The sequence below is a fragment of the Macaca mulatta genome, chromosome 4, assembly GCF_049350105.2.
Source record: "Macaca mulatta isolate MMU2019108-1 chromosome 4, T2T-MMU8v2.0, whole genome shotgun sequence".
NCBI lineage: Eukaryota > Metazoa > Chordata > Mammalia > Primates > Cercopithecidae > Macaca > Macaca mulatta.
In genome coordinates, this window is record NC_133409.1 from 169,918,450 (window position 1) to 169,944,731 (window position 26,282).

At 44.0% G+C, this 26,282-nt stretch overlaps 1 protein-coding gene across 8 annotated transcripts in view; it reads right to left on the minus strand.

The window, feature by feature from the left end:
- Positions 1-26,282, minus strand: part of PHACTR1 (phosphatase and actin regulator 1) — a 585,520-nt gene that overhangs the window by 91,219 nt on the left and 468,019 nt on the right. For 4 of the 8 annotated variants that reach the window (XM_015135539.3, XM_077998524.1, XM_015135548.3 and 1 more), the window contains 2 exons: positions 21,843-22,010; positions 19,499-19,705 (listed from right to left, as the gene is read on the minus strand). In XM_015135539.3, the coding sequence (XP_014991025.1) occupies positions 19,499-19,705; positions 21,843-22,010 (375 nt within the window). 8 annotated transcript variants of the gene reach the window in all.

The following is a 26,282-nucleotide window of genomic DNA, read 5'->3' on the forward strand; positions in this document are numbered from 1 at the left end:
AGCACCGGAGGGGAACCTGGTTGAACCCTGTGGATTGCAGGCTTGCCTGGGAGAAGCATGGTCTGGAAAAGCACAGCAGGGAGGAGTGGAGAGTCTCAGTGCTGCACTGGCACTCCCTGCTGGGGAGCACCACACAGTTCTGACTCTCCATCTCAGAGGATGTAATGATCTATCTGCCTTAAACGTGGACTTCCTCCAGTCTAACTCACAGTCCTGCCAAAATGACATTCCTAGAGCACAAATCTGATCACGTTGCTCCTCAGTTTAAAACCAATCCACGGACTAAACCTTCCTGATACATCATTCAAGGCCTTCCATGGGCTGGCTGCTGCTTGGTTCATCTCTTCATGTCCACAGTATACCTCTATGAAGTCTTCTCTGGTTCCCTCAGTTGGAAATAACCTTACCCATGGCACCTGAAAAGCCAGAGCAGAATCTCTCCTATGGCCCAGATCACTCTTCTCCTGTGGATTCTACTTATTTGGTGGCCCATGGATTCAGGGTCTCCACCCTCAACAAAGTTGACCAGGTGGCCTTGGCCATTCTCCCAAGAGCTGCTGCAGTCTTCCCCAGCTTCTCCAGGATCCTCACCTTCCAGAGATGCCTCTCCCTGTCACTAAGGAACTGAAGAGAAGCACTCACGGCTTCCCCACCTCCTTTTTAGTTCCAGCCCACTTTTCTCACCATTACCCATACCATCCACCCTCACTCCTGAACTGCTGAGTTTCCTAAACTGCCTGATATTTCCATAAACCTAGGCCTTTGCATGTCACTTTCCCTCAGTTTGGAATATTCTCCTCTGTTTGTCTTCTTGGTCAATTACTAGTCGCCCTTCAAGATCCAACTCACAAATAATCCCCCCTGAAAAGCCTTCCTTGATCATCTCTCTTCCCCCTCTGTGGAAAGAGAGTGGGAACGTGGATGTACATTATGTCTGTGTTAATTATGTTAATGATGATAGCAGGAATGATGAGTCATGATAATCAAGACTTCTATCATGCTTACTATGTGCCAGATACTGTTCTAAGGGCTCTTTGTATTCCAACCAGTTGAATCCTTACAATGATTCTGAGGTAGATGCCATTATTATCTCATGTTTGCAGATGACGAAACAGGGTCTCTGAAGACACTATGCTGCACTTCCTGTTTACACAACTGTCTCCTTTCCTGGAGAACAGTGACGGTGTGTAATTTATTATTGTATCTCAAACCTCAGCATCTTTTTCAGTGCCCAGCTCACATCACAAGAGACGCAAAACGTGTTTACAGAATGAGCCAAAGTTACGATGCTCTGCTGTGGGATGAATTCACACCTTCCCCAGAAATAGATACTCTAGGAGGGACATATGAGCCTGAAACGGATTACAATTTTAGGATCACGCAGTTGTGGCGTATGGACTGATCCTACAGCTAAGACACAGAAAATTCATGTGAAAAATCATTTCAGGGGGCCTGATAAGATTGCTCCCCAACACCAGAATGCAAACCAGTCATAACCACAAGGCTTCCGCATATTCATTCCCAAGGGCTTATCCTGTTCATTGTGACCCCTCATGCACATGGTGCAAAGTCACCACATTCAGGAACTTAACAGGCAGTGCTAGCTAGTTCCAAAGTGCTGAGACACAGAAAAACTCAACACCATTGTCCAGTTCCTCTTACTGAAGGATCCACTTACACGGCTCTTAGAAGCTTCAGTGCAGGTGGACACAGTGGTCCACGCCTGTAATCCCAGCACTTCGGGAGGCCGGGGCGGGTGGATTACTTGAGGTCAGGAGTTCGAGACCAGCCTGACCAACATGGTGAAACCCCATCTCTACTAAAAATGCAAAATTAGCCAGGCATGGTGGCAGGTGCCTGTAATCCCAGCTACTTGGGAGGCTGAGTCAGGAGAATCACTTAAACCTGAGAGGTGGACTTTGCAGTGAGCCAAGATTGCACCATTGCACTCCAGCATGGGTTAGGGAAACTCTGCCTCAAAAAAAAAAAAAAAAAAAAAAAGAAGCTTCAGTGCAAACCTAGCAAATGCAATATGTCCTGAAGTGTTAAGGATTTTGCTCCAGGACCCTTAACCCATAGTCCTTCATTTGAAAACTCTGGTTCTCTAAGGCGGGTAGGTGCTCATTTGCTTGGTCAGGAGAAAGAACCAGGAGGGCAGAGTGGAATTCTCTGCCTAGGAAGGGGCACTGATTATACTGAGTTCTGCCCATCTTGTTAATCAATAGCTTCTTATAACATTCCACCACTTCTTGTGACTACTTCCATAGCAAAACCTACTTGGTTTAATCACTAGAAAATTGGCCAAGTGAGCCCCAGCAATTCTATGAAAACAGGCAAGAGAAAAAAGGCCAACTGGACCAAGTTAGTGGAGATGGTTATTCTTATAGTTCCAGGAAAGGCATGCTGGGGCCGTGGAGAACCCGCCTCCTACTTTCCTGCTACATCTCCTTTCCGGTTGTTTTGATGCACATGGCTATGAATTAAAGAAAGGCAGAGAATAAAAGTGAATCATTTAAAATCATTTTTGGCTTAGTGGATTTCATAAAATTAACGAAAGTGAGGAAAAGGCTAAAATCAGGTGGAATTACCTGCTTTCTGTGAATTAGCCATGCAGTCCCTATCTTTCCCCAACATTGTGGATAACTGAGGAGAGGCTGGGCAGCTCATGTCTTTGTTAGAGCGGCAATGCCTATTTGCATATTTTTACAAAATCTTAACACCAAGTCATTCCCCATAACATAACTAGTGGCACGATTTGGAACCAGCTGCATCTTATGTCATTCTGAACTTCCATCTAAGCTTTTATCCTCCTTTCCCACTCAAACTTCTGTATTCTCCGGCTTCTTGACCACTACACCAGCCTAGGACACTCATCTTCTCTTATCATGTGGATAATGTGGTCTCTTTATCCCCATTGGGGACAAAACCCTCTGATCTGTCCCCACTCTGTACCAGATATCTATCTCCCTACAGTACCTGCTGGGCATGCGTGAGGTCCATGATGGCTCCACGCTCAGTCCATGTTGCAGATCCAAGTGCGACTCTGTCTGAGCTCTACTAAAAGTCTCCCACTTACATCTCTCTCGTCCACTCTGGCCTCTGGGTTTCCCTACACCCATGCTCCTTCTCTCTTCAGGGCCTTCGCTGTACTCACCTCCTGAAATGCCTTCCTGTTCCTTGATTATAAAAACTGCATTTGCCCTTCAAGCAGCAAACCAAGACTCACTTTCCTCTGGCAGCCTCGCCTCCTTAACTTCTACAACCCAGGTGGTCGGCAACGCCAGGGAATTTGGCTCTATTTTGTGCTAGTTACTGCCGGCTCCATTTGGGTCAGCCTTGTCTTCCCAACTAGGTCCCGGATGGCTCCTTGTACACACGCTGCAGCAGGATTCTGAGACTGGGCAGTGATAGAATGTGCTCACTGCCCTGAGGTCCTCAGGCCCAGGGCTGGGGGCGTGCCTCAGAATCACACGGACGCTCATTCCTCTTCTTACGGATTCTAGATTGGGTCCAGCAGTGAATTTCTTTCTTTCTTTTCTTTTTTTCTTTTGAGACAGAGTTTCGCTCTTGTTGCCCAGGCAAGAGTGCAATGGTGCAAGCTCGGTCCACTGCAACCTCCCCCTCCCGGGCTGTTCAAGTGATTCTCCTGCCTCAGCCTCTGATTAGCTGGGACTTCAGGTGCCCACCACCACGCCTGGTCGATTTTTTATTTTTTTAATTTTGTTTTTATTTTTAGTAGAGATGGGGCTTCACCATGTTGGCCAGGCTGCTCTCAAACTCCTGACCTCAGGTGATCCACCCACCTGATCCTCCCAAAGTGGAAGGCCACCCTGTCCTGGCCATCTGGCCCAGCATTGCATTTCTAAAAAGCCACAGTCAAAAATAACTCTTGGCCTCTTACTTTTGCCCTTTTCTCTGAAGAAAAGGGCGCTATTTCTTAGAGCAGAGTCCTTGGAACACCTGTAATATTTGCCTGATGCAACTTCATGTTCCTGGGCTTTACTTTGGACCTACTGAACCAGAATCTTTGGACCAGACATTTGGATTTAAGATGCTTCCTGACCAGGCACAGTGGCGGCACATGCCTGTAATCCCAGCACTTTGACCCTGTCTCTACTAAAAATACAAAAATTAGCTGGGCGTGGTGCCGCACGACTGTAATCCCAGCTACTCGGGAGGCTGAGGCAGGAGTATCGCTTGAACTTGGGAGGTGGAGGTTGCAGTGAGCCGAGATTGAGCCACTGCACTCCAGCCTGGGCGACAGAGTGAGACTCTGTCTCAAAAAAAAGAAAAAAAAAAAAAAAAAGAAAGATGCTCCCCAAATGCTCAGCCCATACAAGGAGCTGAGAATCATTGGCTCAGGGTGCTAAACTGCTTGGTGTATGGTGCTGCCTGAGGGAGGGATACTGCAGCACTCGAGGTCAGGATACATCAGTTCCATCCAGCGTCTGGACCAGTGTCCATCCTGGGGGGGTCACTGGGATAATTTCCAGACTCTATTTCTATGCCCCCAACATGTAAAAAGTAAAAGACCAATTTTTCCTAAACCAATTTACTAAAAGCCAATTTGCCTAAAATCTATTCACCTAATGATTATCTTGTCCACATTTAGAATGTGCAATTAAAGGATACTTCTTAAACCAATTTGTCTAATGGCACTTCCAATCGAGTTTTATAAAAATCAGTTGTCACTGAGCCTTTTGTAAATGATAAGATGTCTAAAACCCTTGTGGGTGAATTTTTCTATTTTATTTCTATCTGTAGAAATAAAATCTTTTATTCTATTTCTATCTATATCTTGTCTAAACTTTAAGGATGTTTTAGACAAGTTTGCAAAAAGTCTTTCTTCAAAATTTTGTGTCAAGCAATAAGTACTTCATCAAGTGATTAGCTTTTCCTACATATTGATTCAATGCATTTAGGTTCTTCTGCCTTCTTTCTGATGTTTTATTTACCCTGTGTGTACTCTGTACGTTTACTAAACAAACCAAGAAATATATCCCTAGTACCCATTTCTGTTTAGTGAGGCTATTACATTTTTATAATGAGGATGACAAAGGGAATTGGGTAAATCAGGATTCTACTGCATGACACCCACTTTTCAGGATGTCAATTTTTTTTTTTTTTCAGATCGAGTCTCACTTTATCACCTAGGCTGGAGTGCAGTGGTGTGATCTTGGTTCACTGCAACCTCCACCTCCCGGGTTCAAGCAATTCTGCTTCAGCCTCCCGAGTAGCTGGGATTACAGGCACATACCACCATGCCCGGCTAATTTTTTGTATTTTTAGTAGACATGGGGCTTCACCATGTTAGCCTGGCTGGTCTCGAACTCTTGACCTCATGATCTACCTGCCTTGGCCTCCCAAAGTGCTGGGATTACAGGCATGAGCCACTGCTCCCAGCAGCCAATTTCTTAAAGTAGCATTTCATCAGTCTTATTAGGGAAGCCTGGGAGAGGCAGATTCCTGGGCCTCACCTTCAGAGTTCAGATTCAGTAGGTCCACAGTGGTGCCCAGGAATCTGCTTTGTAAACAAACTCCCAGATCACTCTGATCTACCTGGATGGAAATGACACTTGGTGTTGCAAGTTCTTATTGGGCACAGAGGCATAAAATCGTTACCAAAATTTATTGGGCTAAAAAGTATAAGATACACTATAAAATCATGCACCGATTCAGTTCTGTTGGCTTCAGCAAATTGCTTAATCTTTTTGATGTTCAGTTTTCTAATCTGCGAAATAATGTGTTATGGCAAGGTTGTCCAACTGGCAGCATGCATGCAACCCAGGACGGCCTTGAATGTGGCCCAACACAAATTCGTAAACTTTCTTAAAACATGATGAGATTTATGCATGAATCTTTTTCTTTTCTTTCCTTTTTTTCTTTCTTTCTTTTTGCTCATCAGGTATCGTTAATGTTTGAATCTTATGTGTAGCCCAAGACAATTCTTCTTCATCCAGTGTGGCCCAGGGAAGCCAAAAGGTTGGACACTCCTGTGCTGCAGGACAATTGTAAAATTAAATAAAGTACATAAACTGTGTGGCATAGCGTCTGACACTCCAGACACTCCAGACAGTTATTCCACAGAGAGTAACCGTAATTCTTGATGCTATCACCATCCTCATTATTAATTGTCTCCTTCAGGAAGCCCATCCTCCCGAGGCTGGCTGAGGCGCCTGCCCACAGGACCCCCAAGGCCTCATGCTTTCCTGTGTCACAGCATTGCCTCTTGAGTCAATTCATTCCCTTTCATTTTTCTTAACTTGTTGCTGATTTTTCCTTGCAAGGGGTATGTGTGATGTCGTAATTATTAAATTTCACTGAGCGTGGCTATTTCCTCCCATTTTACCTGCTAGAATGAACTGAGTCTAGTGCATAGTAGATGCCCAATAAACACTTCTTTATCTTTTCATCATGTCTTCAGGGCAATGGGAAAAGGTGGAAATTAGTGACGGGTTTCTGCTATATTAAGGGTCTGCTAGTCAAAGTGTGGTCCACGGACTAGCAGGAGCCACATGGCCTGGGACCTTATCAGAAATGCAGATGCTCAGGGCCCAGCCCAGACCCTCTGACAAGATCCCCAGGGGACGCTGATCTATCAAGTCTGAGAAGCACCCCTGAAAGAGGCATTCCTTTCTGAAGAGGCTACTCCCTCCATAGGCAAAATGACAAATGCCTAGAGCCTTCTGGAGGAGGAGATTCATCCCAGCACTGCTCTGGGAGGGCTGGGATGGAGGTGCAGAGGCTTCTGCTGTGGGCCGGGGGCAGAATGTCCTGGTGAAACCACCACTGGCTTAGAACTCAGAAGAGCTGGGGTTTAAGTTCAGCTCCAAGACCAAGAAACTTTGTTACTCTTCCTAACACATTTAGGTTTCCTGAGCCTCAGGTTTTCTCATCTGTAGAAAGGGAGTATTGTCTACAGTATAGATCTGTAAGGAGAAGTAAATAGATTTATAACTACACGCTCCATGTAAGGTGCTGAGGGGAACTTAGGGTTGAAATCTAGCTTGAGGCCTGCCCTGGCACGGGGCTGAGTCACTCTAGAGGAAGGGGCATCTGCTACAGGGCACTTTTTCTAATTTTACAAAGTCTCCATATAGGTTAGCAGAAGGCCTGAGAATAAAATACCCCCAGTACACTCCTTGATGCACCACAGGAGTTCAACAAATGTAGTCTTGATTCTGAGACAAACATCCTAATACATTCCCCACCTCTGCCATAGCTTGTTTGGAGGGTCAGACAGGATCACGTGAATATGCTTTGTAAATTGCAGAGTACCTTATATAGCTGCAGTGTTGCTAATAGGGCTTTCACCACACTTCTGAAAATCCACCTATCCTGATGCTTTCCAGCCTGGGGTGGGAAGGTAGAAGCCAAAAAAACAACAGAGTGTTTAACATGTGGTGGTAGTATCATAAGTAGGCAGTGGAAAAAAGCAGAGGTGATTGGAAAGTGAATCGATAGTAGAGCAGAGAGGCTTGCAAAGGACTACCACGGCGGTTCTCCAGGCTTCCAACAAAACACCACCACGAAACGCTCCAGCAGAGGTTTCTAGATTTCAGTGCATTGTTCTGATGCACACTGCACTACATCAGTATTGAAAACTAGTGAATGGGGCCGGGTGCAGTGGGTCAAGCCTGTAATCCCAGTACTTTGGGAGGCCGAGGCAGGCAGATCACGAGGTCAGGAGTTCGAGACCAGCCTGACCAACATGGTGAAACCCTGTCTCTAAAAAAAGTACAAAAATTAGCTGGGCGCAGTGGCGCATGCCTGTAGTTCCAGCTACTTGGGAGGCTGAGGCAGGAGAATTGCTTGAACCCGGGAAGCGGAGGTTGCAGTGAGCCGAGATTGTACCACCGCACTTCACCCTGGGCACAGAGTGAGACTCTGTCTCCAAAAAAAAAAGAAATAAAAACTAGTGGGTGACCTAGAAGTCTGAAAACCTGCATGCTTTGCTTTTAACTACCTGAGGAAGACATCTAACCTTCCTGGGATTTAGTCTCTTTACCGCTAAATATCCTGGGATAAAAATACCTCTTTTCCCTTGATAGCACCTCCCTGAATAAATGGTTTTGCATCTATCAGATGCATGATATTTATTAATTGTTGGAGTACACGCGCTACCTCTTGCCTTTCTAATGATGATGGTGGCTGCTCCTGCCAGGACACACGCAGAGCTCTCTGCTTGCTGACTTGTTTCGGCAGCCAGACTGATTGAGATGCAGTGTATTCATAAAACTGTCTCTGTTGATGGAGTAGAAGAAGCAAAAACGACCAGTTGCAGAGAACAAGGAAAATAAACCCAAACCGTGAATGTCACAGAACCATAAATCCCAAGAGGGCTGTATTTCCAAACGTGACACAGCCCTGGCTTATGACTTCAGACAAGGAAAGAAAAAAGCAAAGATGACTTCTAAAGTCGGTCCTCGTGCCGTATGGCTGTAGCCTACACATGGAATAAGTGTGGGCTAAATAAATACACCTCTAGCCTCTCTTCTCACCACCGCAAATGAACTTTTTTTTTTTTTTTTAATTGAGACGGTGTCTCTCTCTGTTGTCCAGGCTGGAGTGCAGTAGTGCGATCTCGGCTCACTGCAACCTCCGCCTTCCGGGTTCAAGCAATTTTCATGCTTCAGCCTCCTGAGTAGCTGGGACTACAGGTGCTTGCCACCACGCCCAGCAAATTTTTGTATTTTAGTAGAGATGGGGTTTCACTATGGTGACAAGGCTGGTCGCCAACTCCTGACCTCAGGTGATCCACTCATTTCAGCCTCCCGAAGTGCTGGGATTGCAGGCGTGAGCCACCACGCCCAGCCACAAATGAACTTTTTAATCAGCACCTGCTGTAGAGGCCCATTTGTAACTGCTGCTGTATCGACGGTTACTTGTCAATGAGCACAGCACTTAGTAACTAATGAATAAACGTGATGCAAGATTGTCTCAGTCATTTGCCAACTGATTGCAGTGATGGGAATTACTTATCTCCTTTAATTACTTAACCTTAGATATAGGTACTGCACCTGAAGATATAAAGGGCCTATTGGCAGTATATTTGGAACAGAAATGAGAGTCCAGCATCACTAATCTACTAAATCAGATTCCCCTTGGTTGCAAAAAAGAGCTCAACAGGGGATCCATCAGTTCCTTCAGAACACCAGACCTGCCTAGGGATGATCACGTTGCCTGGCGTTTTACCTTGGTCGAAGGCAAAATGTGCTGACTGACCCCTTGTGGTGAGAGGGATGATGTCGAGGGAAACAAGAGTAATGAAAAAATGTTATTTTTGTGAAATGTCCCAAACCTGGCTTTCCCTTCCAAGCCAGGTCAGCATGTGAAAACCACAGCAGACACCTGGTCTTTGTGAGGACCGTCCTCAGATCTGGAATCATAACCTCAAGGGCCATGAGAACATACACAACCCTGGCACCCTCAGCTGACTTAGTTTCAGAGCCACTTTCCACAAAGAAACATTAATTTTTTAAAAAACATTTTTACTAGACAAATAATAATTGTAGCTATTCATGGGATGACATTTTGATACATATTTGTAATGTGGGACGATTAAATCAGGCTAATTAACAAATCCATCACCTTACATACTTACCACGTTTTGGCAGTGAAAACATTTAAAATCTTCTGTCTTAGCAATTTTGAAATATACAATGCATTATTAAATGTACCCTGGGAAGATGGCCATGAGTAGGGAAGGACTATAGATGACAGTCACTCTCCAGCTAACAGTCATTTAGGCACGTCACCCTTGCAGGGCATGTAATTCAGTTAGTTTTTTTTTTTTTTTCAATAAAATTACACATTATTAATTGCCAGGGAATTGCTCTCTTTGCTTTTTTCTTCTTTTCTTTTTTTTTTTTTTTTTTTTTTGAGACGGAGTCTCGCTCTGTCACCAGGTTGGAGTGCAGTGGTGTGATCTTGGCTCACTGCAACCTACACCTCCTGGGTTCAAGCATTTCTCCTGCCTCAGCCTCCTGAGTAGCTGGGACTGCAGGCATGCGCCACCATGCCCAGCTAATTTTTGTATTTTTAGTAGAGACGGGGTTTCACTACGCTGGCCAGGAAGGTCTCGATCTCTGGACCTCGTGATCCGCCCACCTCGGCCTTCCAAAGTGCTGGATTACAGGTGTGAGCCACTGCGCCCAGCCCAGGGAACTGCTCTCAAAGAGTCAAAATGGTAGATGTCCTTCTAATCATGGAACAAACACCTGTTGAGAGGATCCGTAAGTATTTTGTAAGAAATAATAAATCACCTATATAAAAGCACATCATACTGTTTATGTCTGCAGCCATGAACTGGTGCTGCTGCTCCTAGGGAGACCGGAAGAGAAGAGTGCCCTTCAATTGATCACTGTGCTGTTGAACCTGGGCCTTCTGCAGGACAGGTATAAAGGAGGGTGAGACGTGCAGAAATGGGGAGATGAAAGGAACATTCATTCATCCAAGAGGACAGGGAATCGAATCAAAGTCACCACGTCCTCAGGGTGAGCATCGACACATTCATCTGCTCTCAAAACAGGCAAAACAGGAGATACATATATGAAGTTTGAAAGTAAAATGAGATCATATAAAAGAAAATACTGAGCTGGGTGTGGCAGATCTCACCTGTAGTCCCAGTTACTTGGGAGGCTGAGGCAGGAAGATTGCTTGGGCCCAGGAGTTGGAGATCAGCCTGGGCAACATGGCGAGACCTTGTCTCTAAAAAATTTTTTAAAACTTAGCCGGGAGTAGTGGTGCATGCCTATAGTCCCAGCTACTTGGGAGGCTGAGGTGTGGTGGTCACTTGAGCCAGGAATTTGAGGATGCAGTGATGTGCCACTGTACTCCAAGCTGGACAACACAGTGAGACTGCATTTCAACATACACTCCCCCAAACCATATATATATATATACAGAGCTATTAAGAGGTAGAATATTCATGGTGACGGTGTAAGTTCAAGCTAGATCCATAAATACTTTAAAGGAAAAACAAGGATGGCTGCAGCTCATCTCTTACATTGCATCTCTTGGATGCAGGATGGTATTTATTCACTGTTGGAGGTCACACTCGTATGTTTTGCATTTACAATAATGTTAATGGCTGGTCTGTCTTTAGTTGGTGTGTGTAAGAGCATGCCTGTTTCCTTTCAAAATTCTTAGTGCACAGCCTGAGACCTAGGGCTGGACCACAAGTTTGACCAATATGGGTGACTGTCATGTTCTAACTGCTACTCTTAGAAGGGGTTGCTTTTACATCTAGGTTATCACTCTTCCTTCAAACACTACAGAACACAGGGGAATAGGTTTCATTTACGGCAGAACTTAGAACGGAGAACATTTTGCTAACTCCCCTAAAATGCAAGTATTCTGCTATGAAGATACAGGCAAAAGACCATCAAACTCCTCCTTCAGCAGCAAGGCTTCTCTCCCTGCATTAGCTAAGGACTCAGCAGGGAACACATCAGATTAAATCCCTGCCCTCATGAAACTGACCCCTGGGATGTTTAGAAAAAATCCAAGAGGAAGGAAGCTTGGTGCCCTTTGCAATTTCATGTTGATGTTGGATATGCCCCAGTTAATTTATACATCCAGTTATAAATCTATCCAACAGCATTACTGTCCATCTTATTCACAGGAACATTGAGGAGACATGCTTGGCTGAAATCAAGCAATTGCTGCTAAAAAGTGCACAAAAGATGCTCACTTCCTCCTACAAAGTTATATGGTTATATCCTTCCTCGTGGCATGCACGGCTCTCCACAGTTTCACCACTATCCACTTTTCAGGCCTAATTTTCCTTACTACACCACAAGAATCCTACATCCCTGCTGACTGGACTATTTGCTATTTTTTGAACATAATGAGCCTTGTACCCATGTCCCTGTGTGTCCTTTGTGTCTTGTTTAAAAACAACCTCCTCCTCCAATCCTACCTGTCAAAATCCTACTCATCTTTAAGGCTTGTCTTAAATAAATCCTCCTCAGTAATGCTTTCTCTTGATTCCTCCCAAAGGATTTGACCTCTTATACTTGAATTTCTTTAGAGCCATGTTTACATCTCCTCCTATTAAACACTTTCTGTAGCTTATCACAGCCTGCAGCTCCTCCCGCTGATGGCCTTAACCATTTTTGTTCATTGTATGAGGGCTGGCAGAGCACCTTGCACATAGCAGGCACTAAAAACACAAGTGCCGAGTGAATTAAATCTCCAACCTAACAGTGCTAAAAAAAAAAAGACAGGTATTTTGCTACGATCTTTGCCCAGGTTATAGAAATCAGAGCAGAAAGCATCCTTTAAAAAGTGTTTTAATCAACAGATAGTCCTTGTATGCACTACAGAAAAAAAATCTGCATTTTGAGAATAGAAACAAGACTGGAAAAACAAGGAGAAATGGGTAGAAAAGTGAGTATAAAAAGTAAACGCAGCTAACTCCCCCATTCTTTCTGTGTTGTTTCCATTTTTTATTTTTCGTATGAGTTTTGACATCTTAAAAACCTTTCTGGCTGGGGAGACTGTCCCTCCCGGGGCTGGCCAATTCTCAGAGTTAGCAAGGGCCAAGCCAGGAGCAGCCCTCTGATATGCAAATGAACCAGTCCAGAGCCAGACTTCCTCTATCAGGCCTGTCCACCCCAGGATACATTATTCCTCTGCCTTAATCATCCCATGGCCAGGTACCTGGCAACTAGTATAGCTTAGAGCCTGCTGACACTATGCAAACTAGCCATTCCTAAAGTGTTCAGTCTGCCCTGCTTTGCCTTTCTGCAGAAACCCCAACAATGGCTCTGGCCTCAGCTTTCCCCTCTCCTTGCTTTCTGCCTCCTGACCACCCTGAGGCTCCCCACGCACCCTGTGTGGTGAGCTGTTTCTCCCGTCTCTAGGGCCTGTGATTATAATAAACCTTATGGCCGCACTTGACTCACCATCTCATAAAGAACACAGAACACCTTCAACGTATCAGTTACCAAGAGAGTGTAAACTTTAAACCTCTGAGACTTCTATGCAAACTTCATTTTTTTCCATTTAAAGGCATAAAGTCCAAATTCACAGTGGTCTAATCTTTGGTTTTACTGCGCTGGGATTACTGGGAAGGAAGGCAGGGGCAGAGGCAGAAGTAGCCAGGTGATTCTGGAGGGTTGGAGAGGAGGACGTGGAGGGTGGGGAATGTGGGGATCAATGGGGGTGAGAGAGCATCAGAGAAAAACAGAGACACATAGTGAAATTACACAGCAGCATGTGACTGTAGAACAGTGAAAATGCCCACAAAACTAAAGAGATGGCTATAACCAGGAATATTGGTCAAGCATGGAGACAGGATCCTCACGACACAGGTACACATGCTGGAGCTGAAAATAACACAGGGCATGGACACCATTTGTCAGGCAAAGTTGTGGTAGCAAATACTTTGGTAATACTGAAATGAGCAGACAACTAAGCTCTGAGAACATATTAAGTTTCCTTGTGTTTTGAATTCTAACCATTGTGCAAATAAGTCCTGGGTAGGTGTGTATTATCACTTGTTTTTGAGGATAAGCCGCAGTTTCCTTTCTTTGCTGAAGTGTCAGTCATCTCTAATGTGGTCAGATGCTTCCCACGTGGTTTGCCCCGCCTCCTGACTCTTACACAAACTGTCTCCTTTGGGTCTGTTCTTTGAAACCCGACCCAACTGAACTCAGATCCTCCTCTTTATAACCAAGTGCCTTGAGTATATGACTAATTTTTGAAGAACTAGATAATTTTCGTCCTTGAGTCACGCTGTTGTGTCCCCCCACCCCCTAAATTCATCTGTTGAAACCCTCACCCTCAATGTGACTGTATTTGGAGTAAGGAAGTAATCAAGGTCAAATGAGGTCATGAAGATGGAACCCTAATATGATAAGATTAATGTCCTTATAAGAAGAGACATCAGGCCGGGCTCGGTGGCTCAAGCCTGTAATCCCAGCATTTTGGGAGGCTGAGGCGGGCAGAACACTTCAGGCCAGGAGTTCAAGACCAGCCTGGCCAACATGGTGAAATCCCACCTCTATTAAAAAAAGATACGAAAATTAGCTGAGCGTGGTGGCACAAGCCTGTAATCCCAGCTACTCGGGAGGCTGAGGCAGGAGAATCGCTTGAACCCAGGAGGCAGAGGTTGCAGTCAGCCGAGATCATGCCACTGCACTCCAGCCTGGGCGAGCAGAAACTGTTAAAAAAAAAAAAAAAAAAGAAGAGATATCAGAGATCTCTTTCTCTCTCCCTGTTATGTGAGAACATAGCGAGAAGGCAGCTGTCTACAGACAGCAAAAGAGATGTCACTAGGAACCGAACCCTACGGACCTTGATCTTGGACTTTCCAGCCTCCAGAACTAAGAAAAATACATTTCTGCTGTGTAAACTACCCAATCTACATTCTTTTGTTGTGGCAGCCCAAGCAGAATAATACAACTTATAAAAACAAAGGAGCAGATTTTCTAACTTCTTAAGCAGATTAAAACATACAAAGCTAAAACACAAAGAAAGCTGATGGTTTTTTAAGATTTGGGAATAGGCTGGGTAAAGTGGCTCATTCCTGTAATCCCAGCACTTTGGGAGACAGAGGTGGGCAGATCACTTGAGCCCAGGAGTTCCAGACCAGCCTGGGCAACTTGGTGAAATTCCTTCTCTACAAAAAATACAAAAATTAGCCAGGCGTGGTGGCATGTGCCTGTAGTTCTAGCTACTCAGGAGGCTGGGGTGGGAGGATCGCTTGTGCCTGGGAGGTGGAGGCTGCAGTGAGCTGTGATTGTGCTACTGCACTCCAGACTGGAAGACACAGTGAGACCCTGTCTCAAAAACAGAAAAGAAAAAAAAAAGGGGGGGGTGGGGGAGGGAATCTTGGTGGAGACAGTATAAACAAATGGTTATAAATGAGGATTCTGGAGTCAAACAAAATAGGTTCATGCTTATCTGTCACTTACTAGCTAAGTAACTATGATCAAGTCCTTTAATTTCTCCAAATTTCACGTTCATCTGTGAAAAGAGGTAATAATGATAACAGTATCAAAGAGTATGTGGTAAAGTTCTCAAAAAAGGCTAACTGCCATTATTATTACCCGAATGTGAACATCTGACTGTGAAGTCCAACTAAATTGATTTATCCTTCACTCAACTGTCATGCCAGGGCACCTGCCACAGGTACCTTATGCAGAAGGCATAGGTTATTCATGCGGCATTGAACATCTGACTTCTGAAGCCAGGATGCCATGGATAAGTGATCGATGATGACTTAGAGAGGTAGGAGACAGTGGCTTTTGCCTTCATCACCCTTTTGGGGTCATCCATCACTGCAAGGATTCCAAGAAGGATGCATTTCACTTCAGATCACATTCATTACATGACAAGCTCTGTCGGACACTGTACTTCTAGAAACAAAGGAAATGGATGCCCAACAACTCCTGGCCCCGTATCACATGCTGTTGCATAGCTGATGTTGGAGGAGGTGAGATGGAAGGAGATGTTAACAAGAAACGAAGCAAGACAGACAGGGAGAGTGAGAGAACTTCTCTCCGCGTGGCTGATGAACAGAACAAATCTGTAAGACAAATACTCTCCAAATTAATTACGTTTTCCTGATAAAGTGGAAGCAAATGCCACAGTAGAGGTATTTCTGCATGACTTTCCCTGGCTGTGAACTTGGAAGTAGTTCCAGTTCAGGCTCGCATTTCCTCCAGCATTCTACCAGACCATTAGCCACTGTCACTCCCCATTAGTCACGCCTGGTGTCTTTCAATTGTCCTGTGTTTCCTTTCAAACATGTCAACAGCAGCAGACACTGAGAACAGACTAAAACTCATGAGTCTCAATTTACAGTTCTAGAATTCTTAGTTTATTAATTCCCTCTGACATGGCCCAGATGTCTTCAGAGCAATTAGTAAAGGAACAGGGTTAATGTAGCTACCTCATGGAGCTGCAGATTCATTATGACTGATTGCTCACTTATAAAAATTAAGCAAGTCTAATTGAGTTTAAGCCCAAAAGGATAGCACTAGATTTGCAGTCCACGAATTTCTCTACCTGTCTTGCTTTATCATGTTTAAGAGGTTACCAGGTACTACAGAGTAAGGATATTAGCTTTTTGTGTATTTTTATTCATTTGATCCAAGCTGTATAGAGGTGAAGTATACAGATAATAGAGTCTACTCTCCCAGGAAAGGACCAGGGAAGCCAGAGAGATGGGGCCAATTGAGATATCTTCGGTCTCTCACATGTAAAGAACCCTGTAGATACCAGGCTACCTGAGCTCGTGGGCTCATAGATGAAACTCAAGTTTGCCTCCATTAATGAGATAACTAGATAAGTGAGAGGTGTTGTTAGTTAAGAAATTCTGCTGACTCTTCTTTTTGCAATGTCATATCTACTGGTCTGCTCTCTCTCTTCTCACTGATAATCAGTCAGATGCTTGTTAGCTCATATTTCAATGATTGGAGAAGCCACTACAATATTCTCCCTGGCTCAGATCAGTCCATTTAACTGATCTGACTTTGGAGTATGTGGCCCAGAGCTGGCCTCGGTGGTGGCTTCTCTGATAGGCCTTCAACCTTTCTGCTCATTCTACATGGTGATCCAAGAAGATCTCTTAAAGGTTAGTTTTTGTCATATCACTCCTCTGCTCAAAAACCTCCAAAGTCTTTTCACTGCGTAGGGATTAAAATCTAAATCTTTTTATGCCTTTTTCTAGTGGGTCCCGTCTCTCAGTATACCTCAGAATGAAGCTTCCACCCCTGTTCAGCCAACTCTTCAACGACCCAAAATATTGCCACCTCTGAGGCTTTGTCTGGGGTCTTCTTTCCTGGAATACTCTTCCCTCACTTTCTATAAATGCCATTCATGCTTGAAAAGTCAGTTCAAGCTTCAGACTTCTCTTTATCAGACTGCATTGAACTGCAAGTGTTACTGCTAACAGTAGTTATGTTAGTACTCTCTATGTATACATATGCGTTCATTAAACCAGGGGTCCCCAACCACCCGGGCCACGAACCTGTACTGGTCTGTGGCCTATTAGGAACCGGGCCGCACAGCAGGAGGTAAGGGGCAGGTGAGTGAGCGAAGCTTCATTTGTATTTACAGCCACTCCCCATTGCTTACCATTACCTCCTGAGCTCCGCCCCCTGTCAAATCAGCAGCAGCATTAGATGAGCGCGAACCCTATTGTGAACTGCACATTCGAGGAATCCAGGTTGCCTGTTCCTTATGAAAATCTACAGGCCGGGCGCGGTGGCTCAAGCCTGTAATCCCAGCACTTTGGGAGGCCGAGGCGGGCGGATCACGAGGTCAGGAGATCGAGACCATCCTGGCTAACACGGTGAAACCCCGTCTCTACTAAGAAATACAAAAAACTAGCCGGGCGAGGTGGCGGGCGCCTGTAGTCCCAGCTACTTGGGAGGCTGAGGCCAGAGAATGGCGTGAACCCGGGAGGCGGAGCTTGCAGTGAGCTGAGATCTGGCCACTGCACTCCAGCCTGGGCGACAGAGCGAGACTCCGTCTCAAAAAAAAAAAAAAAAAAAAAAAAAAGAAAATCTACTGCCTGACGATCTGTCACTGTCTCCCACCACCTTTACATGGGACTGTCTAGTTGCAGGAAAACAAGCTCAGGGCTCCCACAGATTCTATATTATGGTGAACTGTATAATGATTTAATTATATATTACAACGTAATAATAATAGAAATAAAGTGCAGAATAAATGTAATGCACTTGAATCATCCCGAACTAATCTCTCCACTCCACCTCTGGTCGGTAGAAAAATGGTCTTCCACAAAACTGGTCCTTGGTGCCAAAAAGGTTGGGGACAGCTGCATTAAACTGTTATATATTCCTATCTACTTTGATACTTATTACAGCATTCCGCCTATTGTAGATATGCTGAATAAATATGTATTAATGTAGGGGCTTATTTTGTACAATGTTTAATCTTTCTTAAGGGAAATTTGACATCAAAGCCTTAAAGGGTGCATAATCTTTGACTCAACAGTTCTTATTTTAGAAACAAATTAAAGAAAACTCAGAACAGCTTATGAAGATATATGCAGGCTGTTGCAGTTGTTTGTTGTTGTGGTTTAACGATAAGGAAGATGGAAAAGCCTTAAGGGGTCAGTCAAGTAAACCCTGATCCATCCAAGCAGCTAATAAAATCATGTCGTGGAATACTTACTAACATGAAAATCACTTTACAACATATCATCAAGTGCAAAAAGCAGGTGACAAAACAATACGTACAGCAACATTCAATTTTTATTCAATAGACAGACAGATGGACAGTGGATATTCCCTAGAAGCAGACCTATGGGACCTTTTCTCCTTTGTAGTTTTCTGTGAATTTCAATTTTTGGACACCGGACTAAAGTGTTATTGATGTGTTAGACGGTTCCGTTAGATGGAAATTTGCTCTTTCAAGCCATACACATCTGACATGGATGGACATATACATTAATAGATTAGTTTGACATGAGCTTATGTCTAAGATGGACTCTTATAGAACTCAGTATCACGTGAAAGACAGCCTGCTATGGAAACAACATTAGCCAAACTCGGAGTTGAGAAACATAGCATCGATTGTGCCTCTATTACAGAATTCCTGTCAGCCTTGGAAGTCACTTATTTTTCTTGAACCTCAGTGTTTTTCCTATAAGATAGGTGAATATTTTTCCCTAATTCCACCCCCATTACATGTTACCAAATGGTATAGTGATGACCTAGGTATTATTTGTCAAAATACCGAACACTTTTTAAAAAGGCAGTCAGTCAGCATCAGGTGAAACTACTATCAAAGTTAGAGAAATGACCCTCTGAAATCTTTTAATCTCTGATTATACCACAGCCTTAAATCGCAAAGTGGTATCTAATTCATGTGCCAAAGTGCAGTGAAGTACAGTTTCACTGAGTGCTCAATTTAATACCTGCGGATACATTCATTAAGTAACACTTCAAAAACACTGCAAAGTATGCGTGCAATCATTTTAGGACAACATTGCTAGGCTTACTCTTCTTTTAAAAGTATTTACCACATAATTTGCAGATTGTCTTTTTTTTTTTTTTTCCCCTAAGAGAACAGAACTGACATGAATTTTAATAGGAGAAATACACTAGGCTTCAGGTCAATAACTTAAAGACAAAAAATTTAAAACCTTGACAAACTCATATGAAGAAGGCACTATTCTTCATCTTTGCAAAAATGTTGACATTGAATCGACTTCACCTGGATGAGCAAACAATCTTGAATCAGTCACTTAAATACAATGTACACATTTACAGACACACATGACTGAAAGCTCTTGGCATAGGCCTGGTAGGTGGATATCAAATGCTGCTTGACACAAAAACACAAACCCTGGTCATGACTGCAGATATCAAGACACACACAGAAACACCCAAACATCCCACAGGGCAACCTCCCCAGAGAGCTGCCTTCAGGCCTCAGTTAAAAGAACAAGAGAAAAAGAAAATCCCTTGAAGGGAAGGAGGGACTGCTTGCCCCAGAAGACGTCTGCACTCACCTGTTAAGTGGTTGGCAATCCTGGTAGTGGGTTTGGGAGGCAGGGCCGGGGGCTGCTTGAGAAGGGGCAGCTGCTTCACTGGGGTCTCTTCATGGTCTCCAGGGAAAGCAGCAGGTTTTTTGGGGGGCAGTAGCAGGACTGGTTTGGCTGAAGGATCTTGGGACAGGAGGACTCCAGATTCACTGGCAGAGGGACTCTCTTCAGACACTGAGGGGACAACCACATGATACACAGGAGACATTACACAAACGCAGTGCAGGTGGGGCCAGCGGAGAACACAGGACAGGGACTCGGGTTGGCAACACAGCAGAGCACTGATGCTTCAGGCCGCCGCGCATGTGTAGAGAGCTACAGCAAGGACACCAGAAATCCAGTGAAGCAGGAGGGACAGATAGAGGAGGCAGAGGAAAAGAGATAGAGGAGGCAGAGGAAAAGAGAGGGTGGAGGCAGGAAGAACAACAGGGAGAAAGAGGAGGATGTTTTCTCAAACCATCAAACACTTCACCATTTCAAACTCAGCATTGGTCATACAAATCCTACGCATGCTCTAAGATGTGACTCATGGAGCATAGTAGGAATCACCAGGGTGGCCAGTGCAGAAGGCCCAGGGTGCAGAGCCCCTCTAAACCAAACCAGAACTGAATGCCAGCACCCTCGCTGGGGCCTGCTTGCCCTTGGCTGAGGGGCAAGAGGGAGTGGGTTCAAACAAGTGGAGGGGCTCAGTTTTGTCCACTGGGTCCGCTCTGTCTCTGCTCTCAGATCTGCAACACTGGGTACAGATGACAGCCTGGAATGCTGACATCACACAGGCTGCACCCCCAGGCGCTGGACGGCTGCTCCTCCAGGTTCTGGGGTGCCCAGCACTGAGCAGCAGCCTCTTAGCCCAAATTCTGTAGTTTTAGCAACAGCATCCTGCCCCTGCCAGCTCCTGTAAACTTTGACGAGGCAGAACATGCTTTAAGTCAACCTTCTAATCTTCCACTTTCCTCTCTCTTCTTGCTCACCACAACGTTAGTTTTCTTTTGTCAATTCCTCCATTTCTCTTTGCACTGCATTGGACCTGCCTCTTCCTTTCCTTCATGGGGGAACCCCTGACTGGCTTTCATGAAGAGCTGTCATTGGGTGGTGGCACACACCTTCCTACCATGCAGGTAGCTTGGCTGATGACAGAGTGAAGCTCTGTGATTTTGCTGGAATGACAGATGTTTACTATAACAATCAAATCCACCTGACTTCAATGTCACAAGGACGCCTGGATTATTTTTTTAAATGCACAGCTTTCACTGGGAAACCCTCCCTGGGGTAGGAGGGTGTAACTCCGCTGCATCTCCTCTCACCTCCCGCCACAGCCTCAGTGAGAAAGCCTGTAAGGGACTCCTCCCCTCCCCAACCTCCTTCCTCCTCCCTGATCAGGTGTTCTGTGCGGCACCAAAGCCCTGCACAAATTCCTCATGAGCACTATATTCTCCTGTCTCAGGGAAACTATTATTATCAATGTGGCACACAGTGATGGAGCAGTGACTCGCCAGGTCCCACGGCGAAGCATGGGAATTAACCCTGTGAAACCCCATCCCTCCCACCGTCCCACGTGACTGCCTGTGGATGTGGATTTTGCACATGATGAGGAGAAATGCCTTCTACCTATACGCTGGATATTGCAAGAGGTTCCTCCTCCCAGACTCATCTCCTGACAACAAGTACCACTGCTCCCTAGCTGTCAGGAGGGACCTATTTTGGGGCAAATTAGGACCAGTCTGCAAACCTTCTGAGAAAATGAGTATTGGCCACTCAGCCACCTTTGGACCAAAGAAGGAGATGACAGTCAGATGGCGTCAAAAATCAGCTATCGGCAGGATACAATTCAATCAGTAAATTATATACAATTTAATTGACAATTAAATTAATTGACTATATCCAGTAAATTGATACAAGTATTATCTGGCATACTGGGACGAAGACTAAAGGACCTTTCAAACAGAAGAATTAGATATGTATCATATAGAAATGTAGGATTCCTCAGCTTTATCTTAACAGAGATGAGTGTTAAAAAACAAAATAATAATATTTTAAATCATTAATGTTACAAAAATAAGCCATATCTTCTTTAAAGAGATGAAGGTAATAAAGAGTTTTTTTAAACACTGTAGAATAATAAGTGTAAATATATTCCATTTTTAAAAATACTCAGTATGTACTAAAAGCTAATCTGTTTTACTAAATTTCCAGATCCTTATGCTCAGGATAGTCCAAAATAGAATTCCAAGTCCAGCCAGGCCAAAGATCCCTGGTGTGTGGCTGGACTCGGTGTCTGGGACCTGCTCTACAATCCTGCCAGGGGCATTACCTGGCCCATCCATGATGTCTGACGGTTGGAGCACCTCATATGAGCAGGGATCCCGGGGCATTGGGACTGGCTCCATTTCGGACAGCGCAGGCAGAGACAGCTGGCTGGAGCTCAGGGACTGCCCATTTTCTAGGGAGTCCTCTTCATTGGATATGGAAAGTTCCCCATCTGTCAGAGAGAAAAGGAGATTGCAGAGTTAGACTAGGTCTGCCTTTCAAGAAGGAGTGACACTTATTGCCTGCTGAGTCTAGATGCTGCTGAACAATCTCTATCAAGGTCAGCCTCTAAAACCAACATCTGTTCTTTTGCTTTTAAGACATTTAGTTGATCATTAGAGATATGTTGTCTAATCATCAGGGCAACAATTTCCAATAGTCTTCAGCATTTTGCCTATTTTCTCTCTTTCTAACCTGAATCCATCACATTTTCTATGTTTTTGTTTGTTTGTTTGTTTGTTTTTGGTTTTTGTTTTTTTTGAGACAGAGTTTCACTCTTATTGTCCAAGCTGGAGTGCAATGGCATGATCTTGGCTCACTGCAACCTTTGCCTTCCAGGTTCAAGCAATTCTCCTGCCTCAGCCTCCTGAGTAGCTGAGATTACAGGCATGCACCACCACACCCGGCTAATTTTGTATCTTTAGTAGAGACGGGGTTTCTCCATGTTGGTCAGGCTGATCTCAAACTCCCCACCTCAGGTGATCCGCCCCCCTGGGCCTCCCAAAGTGCTGGGATTACAGGCGTGAGCCACCGTGCCTGGCCATTTTCTATGTATTTTTAAAAATAAAAAGTAAATTAACAATTTTTTTTTCTCATAATTTCTAAAAACTTGGGAAAAAACTCAGCAGGCCTCAGGGATTGGAAGACCAGGATTGGGAATTCTTACTTGAGGGAGCAAAGGGCTTCACGTCACTCAACAGGCACCAAGGTCCTAGGAAAAACTCATCCCCTCTTCTGTTTGCCTCCACCCTCGTCCAATTTCTCTACTTGGGTAAAGGATTAGGACAGCTCTCATCTGCACCTAACAGGCTGCGGCCCCCCAGGGATGCTGGGAAGTGCCAGAATTCTCCCGGCATCGACCACCAATCATGCCGCGTAGCGTAAACTTTGATGTTGCTTAAAGCTCAGCAAAACAAGGACCACGGTGCAGGATCAAAGGCTCCCACACAATGGCCATTTGTCAAATCAAAATTCCCCCCGTGTGATTTCATCCTAGCCCAGGGGAGTCTTAGATAACTAGACATTAAAGTCAAATTAATTTTTAAAGAGGACTGAAAGCTGTTCCATCGAGATGAATAAACACCAGATGAAAGACTAAGTTCTGCCGAGTCAGAAACACAGAAAGCAGCAGAGCAATTACCTGACTTAAAACCAGAAGCAAGATGACGACTCGTAGAAAAGAAACAGTGAAGTGACTCCAAGGTGATTCTTGGGTAAATAATCCTTTCCTTTTGCTATGTTCCACCTCTAGTTTAATTTTATATATCAGTGATCTACAGTGGCACCGAATCCCTCCATGGTCCACCCCCCATTAGAGTCGGTCCAGTGAATATCTGTTTAACAGAGTAATCAACAAATCAAAAGGCCGGAAATAGCATATGATTCAAGGGCATATGGTGTTTGACCTGAATCTTCTATAAGCATAGAAAAAATATAATGAATGCCAAAAAAAAAAAAAAAAAACCATCTGAAGCTGACAGTGTAAAAGCACTAGCATTTGAAGAGTGTGTGTGTGTTTTTTTTTTCTTTTTTAAATTCAGCTTTTTTCTATGCCCAAAATGGTAGTAAAAGTTATTATAATTGGGATCAATAATATGATGATTACTCATTAATAAGAAAGCAAAAGCAGTGCAGACTGTAAGCCCATGCAATGGAAACCACACAGATGAACTGGAAGTCTCTGGGATGGGAAGGGCTAAGCGTCAGTATGTTGCTATCCCACCATGGATGCTCCCCAGTCTTCTTAACGTGCCTTTATGTAGCATGTTCAAACAGATGCCGTGGGAAGTAGCTCTGTTTCAATTTCCCAGTTGGTGGAATAATGATGCAGCTGCCATTCAGCCTAACACATCTCTAGGAAACCACTTTGATTCTTGATGTTCCGAGTATAATAAAAGTCCTGGATGAGACAACCAGAGGGGACAGAGGTCTCAGGGCTCTTGCCAAGTTCTGCTTCTTTGGGAGAAGGATGCAATCGAATGATTGCCATACATTTTAATAGTTAAAAGTATCAGAGAAGCAACATTAGAAAAAAGAGATGCAACTGCAGTCGGATGACTGTAGACTCTCTCCATGAATCCTGGGCTTTGCCGGTAACAGAGAAGCAATATTGCTCGCTCCTCTTGGGACATATTAACTCTTGAAAAATTGGGCTCTCTATAGATTAAAAATAATGTTGTCAAATCACAAAGGCCCAAACCACTTTGGAGAGGAAATAATCTTGGGAATTCCATTGTTATAATTGCTAAATATACATTTCCTTTGAAAAAGTAAAAACAGGAGAAGAAGGTGTAAGACGCTGATCATATCACCACCCTACCTAACAGAAACAGTTTCCTCTTTTTGCACATATTTTTCAAGATTGTAATCCTACTGTGAGCCAAATTTTGTGTCTTTCTTCCCCCATACTATTATAAACAGAACGATCATCTTAATGATTCTACTGGATGATTGTATATCGATATTTACTTGGCTAGCTCCCATTTGGTTGGTCACAAAGGGATAGATTTATGCTATTATGAAAAAAATGCAATGAGGACCATCATCCTACATGCAATTTTTCTGCAATTAGAATTCTCCCCCATTAGGATAAATTCCAGTAAATGAAATTTTCATGTATTACTATTCCAATGTCGAGTGACACATACATGGATCTTGTGAAATTGTTTTATTAAAGGATTTTCCAATTTACACAATTAGAAGAAATGTACAGACCATACACATTGTTTAGCTTTTGGCAATTTCTTCAACATTAATATTGACAACCATGTTCTGTCTGTCTCTATCTATCTATCTATCTATCTATCTATCTATCTATCTATCTATACCTATCTACCTACCTATCTATCAACCACCCATCCATCCATATATGTATATATGTAGCTAGTAGAAATAAATGAAAATCATTCAATAAGTACAAATTCATTATTAATATCATTTATGACCAAGGTGGGTAGCAACAAAAGTAAAAACTATTTGACTTGGATTTATTTAAGGATGGAATAATACTGCCACTTTTAAGTAATATTTTAAATTTTTTATTATGACATTTTCAAACACACACACACACACGAAACATTAATGTAATGGACCGTATATACCCATCATTAAGCTAAGGAATGATCTGGGAATTCCTAATGCTTGGTAATTCCAAGTGTTATGAATTTGAAGACTAGTCTCTCCATGTCCTGCTAGTATTTATCAGTACTGGGTTTTTTGTTGTTGTTATTGTTGTTGCTGTTTGTTTGATACAGGGTCTCACTCTCTTGCCCAGGCTGGAGTGCAGTGGCATGAACATGGCTCACTGCAGCTTCCATCTCCCAGGCTCCAGTGATACTCTCACCTCAGCCCCAAGAATAGCTGGGACCACAGGCCCACACCACTGTGCCCCACTAATTTTTATATTTTTTGTAGAGACAGGGTTTCGCCATGTTGCCCAGCCTGGTCTGGAACTCCTGGACTCAAGCGATCCACCCACCTCGGCCTCCCAAAGTGCTGGGATTACAGGTGTGAGCCACTGCGTCCAGCCTACCGATAATGTTTATTAGCATCTTTACCAGCATTTAAAAATTCATATTATTAAAAAAAACCTCCCCAGGAAGAATGCAACTTGCCCGACTAAGGTGAGGCTTAGGCATTTTTTGTATCCCCATCTAGCTAGGTCATCACCATCTTGTTAGTGTGGATGAGACAGTGTTCACTGAGTGTTGGAAATTATGCTGATGTTTTACATAACCTTCTAAAGTTATCTGTGATAATGGCTTTGAAAAATGGTACGCAATAACCTCCAATCATGAACTGCTTCCTACTAGAATTAGTAAAATGCACACAGCAGGAAGAAAGAAGGCAGGACAAGACATGGGTTAAGGCAGTGGTTCTCAAACTGTAGCTGGCATAGCAACCCGCTGGAAGCTATTAAAACACAGATTGCTGGGCTCCACCCCCAGAGTTTCTGACCTAGTAGTTTCTGGGTGAGACTCAAGAATGTGCACATCTAACAAGTCCTTGGGTGATGTTAGTGCTCCTTTTGTTGGTCAGGGTTCCACACTTTGAGAAAACACTGAATTAAGGATAAAGAGTCAAGGAGCCAAGAGAAACTGCAATGTAATTGTGCCTCATCCTGATGAGGTTTAGGGCAGGAAATGCTGGCTGTGTGGCTAACATGGGACAGAGAGTATGAGGAAGCAGGAGGTTGCATTGTCTAACCGTGGATCATGAATATGAA